Source organism: Mastigoproctus giganteus, chromosome 9 (genome assembly GCF_048544385.1).
Source record: "Mastigoproctus giganteus isolate SK-2022 chromosome 9, ASM4854438v1, whole genome shotgun sequence".
NCBI lineage: Eukaryota > Metazoa > Arthropoda > Arachnida > Uropygi > Thelyphonidae > Mastigoproctus > Mastigoproctus giganteus.
The window spans coordinates 203,320,110-203,334,025 of NC_143583.1; the positions used below are offsets into that span (position 1 = coordinate 203,320,110).

The following is a 13,916-nucleotide window of genomic DNA, read 5'->3' on the forward strand; positions in this document are numbered from 1 at the left end:
TAGAAATGCAGATGGAATAAAAATGCAAATACGACTACTCAGCAACTTGAAGGAAATGTTTATAACTTATCAAGATAGAAATGGATCTGACATTGGATTTTCTAAATTTTGTGAACTTTGACCCAAGTGGTGTGTCACAGTTGGTGCACCAGGAATGCATTCTGTGTGTATGCACAATCCATCAAAATGTCAGTCAAGTTAATGCTAGCAGCAAGTCTGTTGAATGTGATTACAAGGTTCTCATTGGTAAAACAGTTTTGGAATGAAAAGATTGTATGCTTCATCAGTGTGAAAAATGTCCTGGAATAGATGAATTAAAAAAGTTTCTAGAGAATATTTCTGAAAATAATGAACCAGAAGATATTACTGCTGAATTCAAGCAACAGATACACACTGACAGAGATACATTGGACACAAAGCAATTAACAACAGATTTTATTGAAGAGTTCAGTACAAAGATATTTAACCTTTCCTGTCATCACTACATTGCTAAATATCACAGCTACCATTTGAAATCAACAAAGGAAAGCCTAATGACAGGAAAATTGGCCATCTTGATGGATTTTGCGGAAAATTATTCATTTATTGTGCAAGATGCTGTTCAAGGGTTCCACCGGGAGAACAGTCAGGCTACATTGCATCCATTTGTCGTTTATTACAAGGATGTTGAACTTCAGAATATAAGTTCCTGCATAATCAGTGACTGCCTTCGACAGGACAACTGCAGTGCAGGTTTTTCTAACCAACTTAATTGAATTGAAGAGTTTCATGACAGAAATCAGGCAAATTTACTACTTCAGTGATGGTTCTGCAGCTCAATACAAGAATTTCAACAATTTTATTAACTTGTGTCATCATCAGAAGGATTTTGATCAGTGCTGAATGGAATTTCTTTGGCACTAGCCATGGCAAGTCACCATGTGATGGAATTGGTGGAACAATAAAACAATTGGCAGCACATGCAAGTCTCCAATGCCCAATTGAAAACCAAATCCTGACACCAAGAAACGTTTGAATTTTGTGACGAGCATGCGAATGGAATAAAATTCTGTTTTTTTTCTAAAGAGGAAATTGAGCAAGTAAAGCCATTTCAAGAGAGAAGATGCATACAGTCCATCATTCCTATTGATGCATGACAGATTCGTGTTTGCAGAGTATCAAATGACACACTATCATCAGTTGTAGCTCATGTAGATCAGACTAGTGAAACCAATATTCAATATGTGCCAATTGTTAATTTACAACCTGGCTAATACATTTCCTGTATTTATGACAATAATTGGTGGATTGGAAATATTTGTGAAATTTCATTTGAAGAACATAAAGTATTAGTAAATTTCATGCATCCTCATGGAGTAGCTCCCTCATTTCACTGGCCTGCTAGACAAGATGTCTGCTGGATTCCTGAACAACAAATTATTGCCAATCTTCCAGCTCCATAAACAACAACAATGGGACAACAATATAGCTTGTCTGAAGTAGTAATATCAACCATTAATGAAAAACTCCAGTCCATTACGAAGCAGTGATTCAATATCTTCACACTCACTTGCTTATTTCAAATTGTATTGTGTTTTAAATAAATTTTGTTGTAGTTATAACTTCTTTCAAGCTTAGAAACAATAGAACAACATATTTATGCTTGGAATCCTGAATAGACCACTTTTCAGGCTTGGGAACTTGCACTAAAGAAACCCATGCAATTTCTTTTCTTGCCATTTGCACCCCCATTGTAAAAAATACAGATCTTTTTGTGAATTGGCAATATATCCTTTCTCCTTAAACAAAAGGGCAAAGTAATTACAGAAAATTTCACTCTTGTAAATGCTATAGTTCTGTCCTTATTGAGGTGTGAAACTTCACCATCAAATAAGTATGCAAATATTATGTGGAAAATATAAAATGTTTAAGGCATTTTTTAGGCCTTAAATAGCAAGACAAAACTGAAAAACCATGATTCTTGTTGCTTAAAACCTGCTCTTTCCAATGGTGGCAAAAACGACAGAACTGAAGGTGTCCCACATTAAGATATTTGTCCCTAAAGATAGGTCAAATTTTGACTTTCAAATTTTGAGTCTATCTTTGAAGGAAAATATCTCAGCCAGCAAACAAGTATAAGAGCTCATATTTAGTTAGGCTGAATTCATGCAGATGTTAAATGGAATGCCCAAAGAAGAAAGTACCAAAGGTTTTTAATTAAAAGTTATGACTTTCATAACTATGTCTTGCTTAAATCTGTTGCGACAAATTTTTGGTGCCAGTTTTAGACAGCATTGTAAAAAATGTGCAGGTTTTTGAGCATAGACACCAAAAGTTTTGCATTCTCTGCCAAAAGTTAACTAGGTATACCAAGTTTCAGAGCACTACCTCTCAATGCTGTGCAACAGTAACACTTAAAACTTTGAAAATATTTTGTGATTTGCTCCACGTAACACAAATGACCTCCACAAAAAAGGTGCTGGTGCCTCAAGCATACTGTAATTTGAACTGAATTTTTGCACAGCTTCTTTGGAAATCTGTTTAAACATCTACACCAAGTTTCAACAAAACTGAAGATGGTGGAGCAGGGACCATCTTCAAAATTAAGCCACTTGACATGGAATCGCCCACTTTCTAAATTATTTTTTTCGGTTATGTTCTTTTCCAGTGCTGATATGTAAACATCTTTATTCTTCCACAATGTCGATACACTTGAACAGGACAAAGAAAACTTTTCACACACTTCAAAATTTTTTGCACCACATTCCAACTCATAAATGATTTTGACTTTTTTGTGAATCGAGAGACACTTTCTTTTGTTGGTAGACATGTTTCCAAAGGGAGGGTTTGTTTCTAATTGATTTTACTTTAAAATTATAGTAAAGTGATCTACATACAAAATTCTTAGAAGCCCGAAATGCAAAATTCTTAGAAGCATACGTTCTTAGAAGTCCCATTGACAAAATTCTTAGAAGTCGCAAAATAAATTTATGGTTCAGTGAATACAAGACAATCTGTAAATAGAGTAATGCAACAATCGACAATGCACTATTGTATAGCTCCCGTCCCCGAAAGGGCAAGATCAAAAACCGGCCGCTAAACCAATGTGATGTGGATGGTCATTAAAGCTAAGTCACCCTTTTCGTTTTTTTCTATTCCAAGAACTGGGTTTTTTCAACTACCCGAGTTACCAAAATTTGTTCAGTATATCCACGTAGTACACTCATTATAACAGTGAGTGATTGTATGGGAATACGTGTAAATTAAAATCATTATGGCTTTTTGCTCATTACAGCCGTGATCTCATTATTTCCGTGCTCGTTATAACCAAGTTCGACTGTATAACCTCATGAATGACAAAGACACTACGCCATTATAGCAGACTTCAATTACACAACTATGAAATCGAAAATTGAAGAAAGAAGACTGACTACCACCATAAACCCAATTACAGGCTAAATCAGCTCTCCTAATTTCTGGGCCATCTACTATTGAAGATATATAATATCACAACAAATATAATACAGTCAGTCCTCGTATAGTACGATAGTTGCGTTCCTAGAAACCCTCGTGCAATGCAAAATCGTGCAATATAAACAATAAGCCCTATGGGAAAAATGGGGTTAGGTGCCGACCACCCAAGATTGAACAAACATTTATAACCAAAACATTACCAAACACAATAAATAATCGTAATAAAATACTTACACATTTTATTACGATTATTACATAATAAAATATTGCTAATGCTTTTACTTCTATCGTAAGCAAACTTGTTTTTTGTTTAATTTTCTATCCAAACAGATGACAGGCGTTCCATCTCTTCCAATTCTTTGTGTCTTAATCTAATGGATTTTAATTACACTTTGAGTTGTTCCTGCTATGAAAGTTGTTTTTATTTTCTCTGCATTCTTTCTAATTCTCGGTGTTGCCTCATTTAGGTCTGTAGCACGTGCAATATCACATGGTCTTTCATTTCGCTCAAAGCATTTCACAATTTCATATTTTTTCTCTATCGACAGAGGCGGACTGGCCATAAGCCTTACCGGGGAAACCCCGGTGGGCCGGAGGCCGGTGTGATTTTGGCCATAAACCAGAGTACGAGGGCACTATAAATTTTCCCTGGTAAGAATTTTTGACCCAGTCCGCCTCTGTTTATCGATATTGCTTTTCTTTTTCTCTCTGAATCTGCAGTATCTTCACCAGGATGCTTCCTTTTCACTTATTTTACTCATTTTTAGGGAATAAAGCACAATTACAAAACGAGGAGGCACGCTTGATACACATAAACAAAGCTGTGCACGTGTAGCAACTGAATAAACAACACCGTAAAGGCAGAGATACACTATTAACACCTCACATTTTACTAAAGCACATTTCTAGGGGTTACTACCATAAAACAATAAAAACAAATTGCCAGTTGCGTTTCTGCTAGTGGAATCTGTTATAAACTGGTAGTAAACTCGATGTTTACTACCAGTTGCTGGAGAGGCCTTCATCCTGCAGTGGATTGAAAATGGCTGATGATGATGATGAGTAAACTCGATCTAATTGCATTTGCGATTATACTGATAGCTGGAATTGTGTTGGTTTTTACGTTATTATGGTGAAATGTGTTTCCCCTTCACTGATATAAAAACATAAATACATTTTGAGAATCTTCTCTTCATTCCTATCGTGTTGCGTTCGATTGGGGTGATTCTGCGTTCGACTGCCATTTCTTGTAAACACAAAGGCGAATCGTGCATAAGCGAATTCGGTCCATGTTATATAAGATATCGTTCCCCTATTTATAAATCGTGTATGATCGAATTTGTGTAATGTAAACACGTGTTATACGAGGACTGACTGTAGGTTCCACCTAGCTGGCCACTTCATTCCCATCAGCATGCTTCAAACTGTCCAGAACCTGGATGCAGATGTCCATCAACTTATAACAAAAAGTATAGAAAATGTCATTGCAATATTGTACCAGAAGATTTGCACCACTGTGATATCACCAGAAGTCCAGTTGGAAAGAGTTCTTTATCTGCTGTTACCTGTTTATAAATTTTCATAATTTGATCTGACTTTATAATTATGTAGTAGTCTAATTACTGTAATAATTCATCTATTAACTGTCTATCTCTAAATTATGTAATATTTTGACATATTAGACCACACTGCCTAGAGACTAAAGATTTTGATGTAAAACCCCTATTATTGCATTCCAATAGCAATTTAATAATATCTGTGATGACAGTAGTCACATTGTAAACATAATCTGTGAATGGCAACATAAACTAAACAGAATGTTTCTGAATGTTTATAACGTTTCATGTCCACCATACACCTGAACAGAAATGAAGTAGTAGTAATAGGAGTAATGACATATGATGCAAGAAAGCAAGTTTATATAGCACCAGTCAGGGAAAAAAAAAAAAAAAAATCCTTCATAAAGTGAGGCTTGCAGACCTGTATACAGTACTCAAGACCTTATACAAAGGGTTAATCGCCTCCTTATCCCTGCTAGCAAAGTTTCTGTATATCACTGACAAAACCCCATGACCTGTCCTGGCAGCCTGTCCACACTGCTCCAAGAATATCAAGTCTGCTGTACAATTACCCCCGAGGTCTTTTTCATTCTCCACTACACTGAGTGTAGTACTACACAGTTGATAAGTTACTCTGGGTTACTGCTACCTAGAAGAAGCCTCCGTAGCCGAGTGGTCAGGGGCAGGAGTGCAGTAGCACACGCTCTTTGAGTAGACCGGGGTTCAAGCCCCTGATTGCTGAATACGGCCAATCTGCCAACATGCACTGGACCAGCGTGGTAGATTATGGTCCATTTCCCTCAGCATGAATTGTTGAGGAGGCTTCCATCCTGCAGTGGGTTGATAATGGCTGCACTTTACCTTTTTTTTACTGCTACCTATGTGCAGTACATTGCATTTGTCAATGTTAAACTTCAACTGCCATTTCTCAGCCCATCAACCCAATTTTCCTGGATCTTGTTGCAGTATTTCATGCTGCTGACTGTTGTTAACCACCCTGCCAAACTTTGTATATCATCCGCAAACTCTGATATTAAGCCTGATATATCTTCATCAATATCACTGATTTTTTTTTTTTTTTTTTGTGTAGACCCCAAAACACGAGAGGTATTAGAACCTATAGTACTTAGTACCATGCTTGGGTTGAATGGAATAAAATTCTGTTTTATTCCATTCAACTTTGAAGGTTGAGAAGACAAAAGAAAATATTTGTTGACATAGAGCTTGAACTTCTGTACACTGTAATTTTCAGGAAATATGTATGAAGGAAGGCAGTTGAATGAATAAACGAGGAAGATGAAAAGTTGGTTCTATAAGTTTGAAGTTGGATAGTAAATGGATGTTGGCTGGTTCGGACTGTTTTGAAAGAGAGAGCGGGAATTATAGAAGCCAATTCAGAAGAACAGTGCCCATGGAAGTATCTGTAGAAGAGGCATGCAGCAGACACAGTACGTCTATCAGACAGCGAGTGGAGAGACACTGTTAGAGATGAATCATTAATTAACCTAACTGCCCTCTACTGAATGGAATCAAGAAGCATGAGAGAGGTTTTGGGGGCACCACCCCAGATGTGGGAACAATATTCCATGGCAGGGCGGATTTGCAATTTATACAGAGTGAGCAGCTGTTTGGAAGAAAAGTAATGCCAAGAGCGAAAGAGAAAAAGTTTTTTAGATGCAAAGGAAGCAATATTTCTAATGTGCTTGTGCCAAGAGAGATTAGAAGTCAGGGTAATCCCCAAAAGAGATATATCATTTTGCCTAGAAATCGGAGTGTCACTAAAGATAAGCATAGGAGCAGAAGAATCCTTTTTGCGAGATATAAGACAAGACTGAGTTTTAGAAGGGTTGAAATCAACTAAGTCGTCTTTGCTCCACTGGAGAATTACCTGATGATCGGCATTTAAGGAATTGGTAGCAGATTTTCGAGAAGTTGAAGCTGATTGAGCAGGGCAAGGTTTCTCAAAATGAAAAGTGGAATTGAATGTGCTATCATCGGCAAAACTATGGATAGGATTTCCAGTCAATGGAAGAAGGTCATTAATACACAAGAGGAAAAGAACTGAACCTTGGGGAACACCGGCATTGGTGGAGAAGTTAGAAGACAAAGAGCCATCTACCATCAACCCTCAGTGAGCGATCAGAGAGAAAACTGGATAACCAATTACAAAAAACAGTTCGCAAACCATAAGATGGAAGCTTGTTTAGAAGACCTTTATGCCAAACACTACTGAAAGCCTTTGAGATGTCAAGAGCAACTACTTGTGTTTCACCGAACCTTTCTATTGAATTAGTCCATAAATGGGTAAGCCGACCGGGCTAGCCAGGTGGATAAAGTGCCTGCCTGGCAACCCAAAGGTCGCGGGTTCAAATCCCGCCTCGGGCTTGGATCAAAGTACTGCAAAAACCTTGGGAGGTGCATTATGGCCACAGAAGCCGATGCGCCAACAACTACCAAAAATAAATAAATAAATAAATAAATGGGTAACATAAGCCAGAATATCACCAGTGGATCGACACTGACGGAATCCATACTGGCAATTGTTGATTAGACAGAAGGTTTCTAGGTAGTTTAAGAGTTGGCGGTTAATTGATTTCTCCATTAATTTAGAAAGAGTAGAAGTAATTGCAATGGGACGAATTGCAATGGGACGATGGGAGGGATTTGTCACCCTTTTTAGGAACTGGCTGTATATGAGCAAATTTCCAAGCAGAAGGATAAACATCTTTGGAATAAGAAAGCAGCAAAGAATAGGAGATGTTCAGGAGCACAGGTTTTGAGAACAAGTGGAGAAATACCATCGGGACCTGGAGCTTTCTTAGCATCAAGATTCATCAAAATCCTTCTGACATCCTTTTGACGGAAGACCACAGGAGGCATTGAATGGAGCTTGTTGGGAATGGTGGGAGGTGTTTTACCAAGTTCATTAATACATGAGTTGGAAGAAAAATGGGATGCTAGCAGGTCAGCTTTATCCTTGGCTGAAGTGACAACAGAACCATTTGGTTTGGACAGAGGTGGGAACAAAGATAGGCAAAAGTTGCGGTCAATAGCTTTGGCAAGAGACCAGAATGCTCGGCTACCATTAGGGCAAGAAGCAAGTTTTCTACTCTTAGCCTGCTCAAATTCTAGTTTAGACTGATTAACAACTCCTTTACAATTGTTGCGAGCTTTGGTGTAGGTAGAAAATGAAGAATTACACACAAGCCAATTACGATATGCAACGTCCTTCTCTTGAACAACCTTAGCGCATTTATTGGAAAACCAAAGTTTCGATAAAGAAAGAGATTTTAAAGTGGAGTGTGGGATAAAGGATTCCATTCCTGCAAGAATAATTTCACTGACATGATCTGAGCAAATGTTGACATCAGAAGTTTTGAAACAGTAATTCAACCAAGGAAAAGAAATCTCGCAGGTCATCCCATTTTGCATTCTTGTAATGCCAAACAATGCGAGGTTGAGAACAGCAATGAGATAAAGAAAGAGTTGCTCCATTGGAGAAGAGGCAATCACCGAGTTGTGATCTGAAGTGCCTAAAGGACCCCTCACTTCAACCGTGTAGTTAGAAGGGTTGTTTATGAGAAAAAGATTAAGCATGGTGGCTGTATGATTAGGATTGTCCGGTATTCTTGTAGGTAAATGAACAATCTGTGCAAGGTCATTAGTAATTGCAAAAGCCTCAGCATCTCGACCAGCTGGGTCAGTGTGACTAGAAAACGGAAGCCAGCTGGAGTTGTGAACATTAAAATCACCAAGGAAAATTACCTCACTGTTAAGAAAGTTGGACTGGAGAAAGTCAAAGAGCTCCACGTGATTAGTGGAGTTGGGAGAATGGCAGAGACAACAGATGAATTTGACACAATTAGGTAGAGACATTTTAAGCCTGAGAAAATCGAATGATAAATGTAGAAAACAAAAATGTGGACACAGCACTGAATTCTGGCACTCTCCACTAATAACATTAATCTACTAAGAGCAGTGCCCATTGATAACCATTCTCTGTCTTCTTCCACTTACCCGTCCCTTTATCCATAGCAGCAACATGCTATGGATAAAGGGATGCCACATTTGCTCCAATGCCATATTTGCTCCAATTTGTACAACAGCTTTTTACGTGCAACAGTATCAAAAGTTTTCCTGAAATCCAAGTATATGATATCAAAATTATTTTTTGCATCCAGTTCCTCGGTCACTGCATCACAGTAACCTATCAGACTGGTCAGACAAGACCAGTTTACAAGTCCATGCTGTGATTGCATTATAATTGCAGCCTGCCGAAATGGTCCTGCATTACCTCTTTAACAAGTAATTCCATTTTTTCCTGGAACAGATTCCATTCTCCCAGAAAGAGATGTTAAGCTAAGAGGTCAGTAGTTATGTCGCCTTTTGAACTGCCTTTATGAATTAGGGATATATTCCCATTTCTCTGGTCCATAGGGACCTCCCCTGAATCCAAGGACGCTCTCATAATTATGGCTAAGGGTTTGTTTATCTCCTTTGCTGCCTCCCTTAATATAATTGGATAGATTCCATCTGCCCCAGGTTCCTTTTTTATGTCCATCCTGAACAATATCTCCTCCACTATCCTTTCAGTTATCAGTCATTTAGCTCCTTGCTAGAGTTTGATATACTTCTGACAGCCTCTTCCCTAAAGATTTCCTCATGTGTGAATGCAGATGGAAAATACCTATTCAATTTGACTGCATCCTGCAGAATTATCAAGAGAACCCATAGATATCAAGTAGCCAAATGTGATTCAAACCCTTCCTTCTACTATTAATATAGGCATAGAAGTCTTTGCTCTTTTTCTTTGCATTCTTTTCCAAAAAATGCTCATAAGCTGCCTTAGCTTGCCTAACCTCCTTTGTGACTTGATTGCAGACTAATTTAGATCTACCATGGGCTTCTGTATCACCTGTTCATTTATTTGCATCCCATGCACTTTTCTTCTCTTCCACCTATCTCAATAGTTCATCTGACATCCATTCAGGTCTAAGACTGAACAATATTTTTTTGTTGGTAGGAAAAGCCTAGTAGAATTTGCTGTTGGGAAAAGGGAAAAGCAAAAGCTTTTCCCTTTACCCTTGATAATATGCTGGTGTTCAAAGAAAGTGCATCACCCCTTAAAATTGTAATTTTTGTCCAAATAACTTAAGTATATGGCAATATTCCTTACAGATTGCATCAGATAAGATTGGCACACATAGGTGATGATCTAATATTGCATCACCTGTTACTTTCAACTATTTAAGCACACTGCAAGAGTTGCAGTCATTCCTTGCTTGTGTCAGGATGGTGAGTTACATGCAGTTGACGGCACAAAGAAAGAGTGCTATTGTTGCTTTATGTGAGGAAGGATGTTCTTCCTGTCATATTGCTTATATGAGTGTCTTGTAATCAGTCGACAGTGAGTAGATTTCTTTCCAAACTCAAGAATACTGGTTCTGCTGATAGCAAAAAAGGAACCGAATGCAAATGAGTCTCTACGCCAAAACAGGACCAAGTTTTGAAGCTCTTATGCCTTAAAAACCATAAAGCTTCTTCGTCTGAGCTGAAAAGAGAATGGGAAGAACACACAGGAGTGGTAGCAAGTGTAGTAATGGTCAGAAGATGCCACTTCAAAAATGGACTTGTAGCCTGTCATCCTAAGAAGTCCCTCCTCACACAAAAAAAATGAAAAAGGCCCGATTAATTTGGTGTAAGGAGCATGTCAAATGGACTCCCGAGTAGTGGAAGTGAGTTATTTTCTCAGATGGGAAAAAATTCGACCTGCATGGTTCTGATGGGACACAATCGATTCGCTGTAGACGTGGTGAAGAATACCATCCAGACTGTATGGTGTCTACAGTAGCAGTTTTCCAATCCCCCTATCACTGCCTTGATAGCATCAGCAAATATTCTTGCACCCTTCTATTCAAGCATATCCCAGCCGTTTCTCCTGTTAACAAGCACAGACCACGCTGAGAAAATTTTACCCTGCAAGCCTTGCACATTCTCTCCAGGGCTGAACTGATTGACAAGGCTCTCAACATATACCCCTTCCTATCATGTCTGGGCAGAATTGCAGACACTCTCAAATTCAATCCTAACTCCCAACTTCTTGCCAACACTGCTCTGTAATTGTTAAGCAACTCCTCAGATCTCCTATTCTTAATATCATTTAGTGCCAACGTGTACAATATTATCTTTTGTTATTGTTATTTGGTTTTTTTTTAGGAGCATTAGCAACTAAGGCCATATTGCTCCAGGAATATGTGGTGGTCATTCCCTGACCTTTCCGCATCAAGAAGTGTGTGCTACGCACTGCTGCTGCCCACCTGGCTGCGGATGCGCCTCATCTTTTGTGCCGTTCAAAGATGATATCTGCTCTACAACGTAATCTACTTTTGCCCTTGGCAGCCATACCCTGGTCCTATTCCACCTATTCTTGCACAACATATTTCCTGTTTCCCTGACAACAGTCACCAACAATAACTAGCTCCTGTGGGATCAAAACATTCTGCCTTGAAGGTTACCAATGTGTTGTCTGATGCACAACGATGAGCTCTGGCATTGAGTTGGAGAGCTCACTGGGACAGTATGGTGGGCTGCACATTTTAATTTCCACAAGGGAATTAAAATGGGGGATTGAAGAGTAGGCATCTGCCCTACTCTTCAAACTCTCGAAACACCCACCAGAATGCAAGTTGGCACCTAATTCCTTCAACACACTCTCTGCACCCAGCATACACAAAGACATCCTCATTTGCTGGATCGTGTCCTGTTCCAGAAACGTCTGCAAACATTTCACAAGTTGCACATTTTTTAGGCTGTGATGCATTGCAGAATTGTCCCCTTTGGTTCTGCCCTAAACCACAGCACTCCCAGTACTTTTTTGCCCGTTGTTTTGCTGCTCTCATCTGGAGCACGATTTCCATTAAAATACAATTTAATTAATTAACAATGAAAATTAATAAAATTAATAAATTTAATTGATTAATTGACAAAATTACACTAAGCTAATAGATTACTAAATGCAGTTATATGTATTTCACTATCTAGTTTTACGTTATACTTTACACTATAACGTTCAAGATATATGTTGCACTATACCATAACAATTGCAATGTTAAATTGGTTACATCCTTGCTAAAAAGTAAAAATTTCTTAGCTAAACACAAACAAGATATAAGCCCAACAAGAAATCATTAGCTTCAAGCTACTTATTTATCACAATTAAAACCCTACTATTCTCTGCACTTGTTACGTGCTATGATATTCACATCAAAACACCAATACAATAGCAGTAACCAAATACGGAGGATGCGGAAAGGTCAGGGAATGACGACCGCATATCCCGGAGCAATATGGCCTTAGCTGCTAATGCTCCTAAAAACCAAATAACAACAAAAGCAGTATGAATAGCAAGTTGTAACTGACAAATTCACTAGCTAAATTTAAAAATTAGCTAATGAACGTGACTAAGACTATTTAAACTATTTATAAAACAAAATTTAATATGTTAATTAATCAAAAAGATGGTAAATTTCCAAAAAACTTGTCTGTTTCCATGAGCACAAAATTCTGCTTGACAATAGCAATGATTACCAAAATACTTCCCCCCCCCCACCGACTACTTTTAAATATTTTTACATGCAGTACCATTATGAAATAGTGACTTCTTATAAGAAAGAAAGTTGTTATACCACATGAAGTTTTTTTGCACAATCATCCTTTGGAACAAAAGCACACATTAATTTACCGTTTTTTGATCATCTAAACTCCTTCCACTCAGCCATCAAATTCAAAACCTACCACTTGTGGAAGATCAGAACTGAAATTGCTGCTGTCCACATTTTACAAAAACAAGAGTCTTGAAATCCTACATCCTGAGATCCTTCTAGATTTTTAAAGCATAATCCCTTCAACAATAATTGCCAAGTATAATTCAGGCAGAAATAATGGATACCCATCACAAGTCATCAAGAAACCACTGAAAAACCACAAGCAAATATAATACCCTCACAGTTTCTAGCGTTATGCCCAACATGTGCGTACTATACCTGCAAAGCATAAGTGAGAAAACTGAAAGGTAGCAAAGGAAAAGGGGGTTCCTTTGCTACTTTTCAATCTTCTACTTCTGATTCACCAATTTCAAAGAATCCCCATCCTCATTAAAGTAACTGTACAACATCTAACCAAACAATCCAAGAGCCCCATCTATTGAAGCAGTTGTGGTTGTGAGGACAGGTACATACATAGAAGAATCCTACAAACAATTAAATATAAGATTAAAAGAATATACAAAAAAAATGTTCAGTCTGGCAGAAGAGAAATAGCACACTCAGTGTAGGAACTGGGGGGTGTTTCTATGTAACAAGATAAGATTCTTTATACAATAAAATGCAAGGATCTGAAGATAATACTATCTTCAGATCATAAAGGCAGTTTACCACTAAAAGTGCAATAAACTGAACTTGTGCAAAAAACCTCCAAGTAGTAGTGTTTGTTACCTTTCATTACTGTTTTTAATGAAAATCACATATCCTATCTAGACTATGACAACTTTTTTTTTTTTTTTTTAATCCTCCTATACATCTGCTTTACATATACACATTTTTTCAGCTGAAGTTTTCATTATAATGGTGTTCAACATAATGATATTTCATTTTCATTCATGAATTTTCTTCAAGCAGAAAAGTTTGGTTAGAATACTTACTTCGTGATGTTTGTTCAAATTTATCACTTTTCTTCTTTCTTTTCCACTTCCATGGTTTGAATAACCTACCCAAAGCGGCCAATCTGCTATGCTTACCCTCCATTGAGGGTGTTGGAGTGTTCCTAGAACTGGAACTTAAAGAACCAGTTCTCATACTGCTTGGAGATTTTCTTCCTAAAATCAATAAATGAGCATTAAGAAAAAAA

The 13,916-nt window shown here is 37.8% G+C and overlaps 1 protein-coding gene across 4 annotated transcripts in view; it reads right to left on the reverse strand.

Moving 5' to 3' along the window:
- LOC150081042 (phosphatase and actin regulator 2-like) overlaps positions 1 to 13,916 on the reverse strand; it is a 286,501-nt gene that overhangs the window by 181,067 nt on the left and 91,518 nt on the right. For all 4 annotated transcript variants that reach the window (XM_090381992.1, XM_090381995.1, XM_090381994.1 and 1 more), the window contains exon 2: positions 13,711 to 13,884. In XM_090381992.1, the coding sequence (XP_090238118.1) occupies positions 13,711 to 13,864 (154 nt within the window). In that variant the 5' untranslated portion in view covers positions 13,865 to 13,884. The remainder of the gene's footprint in view (positions 1 to 13,710; positions 13,885 to 13,916) is intronic.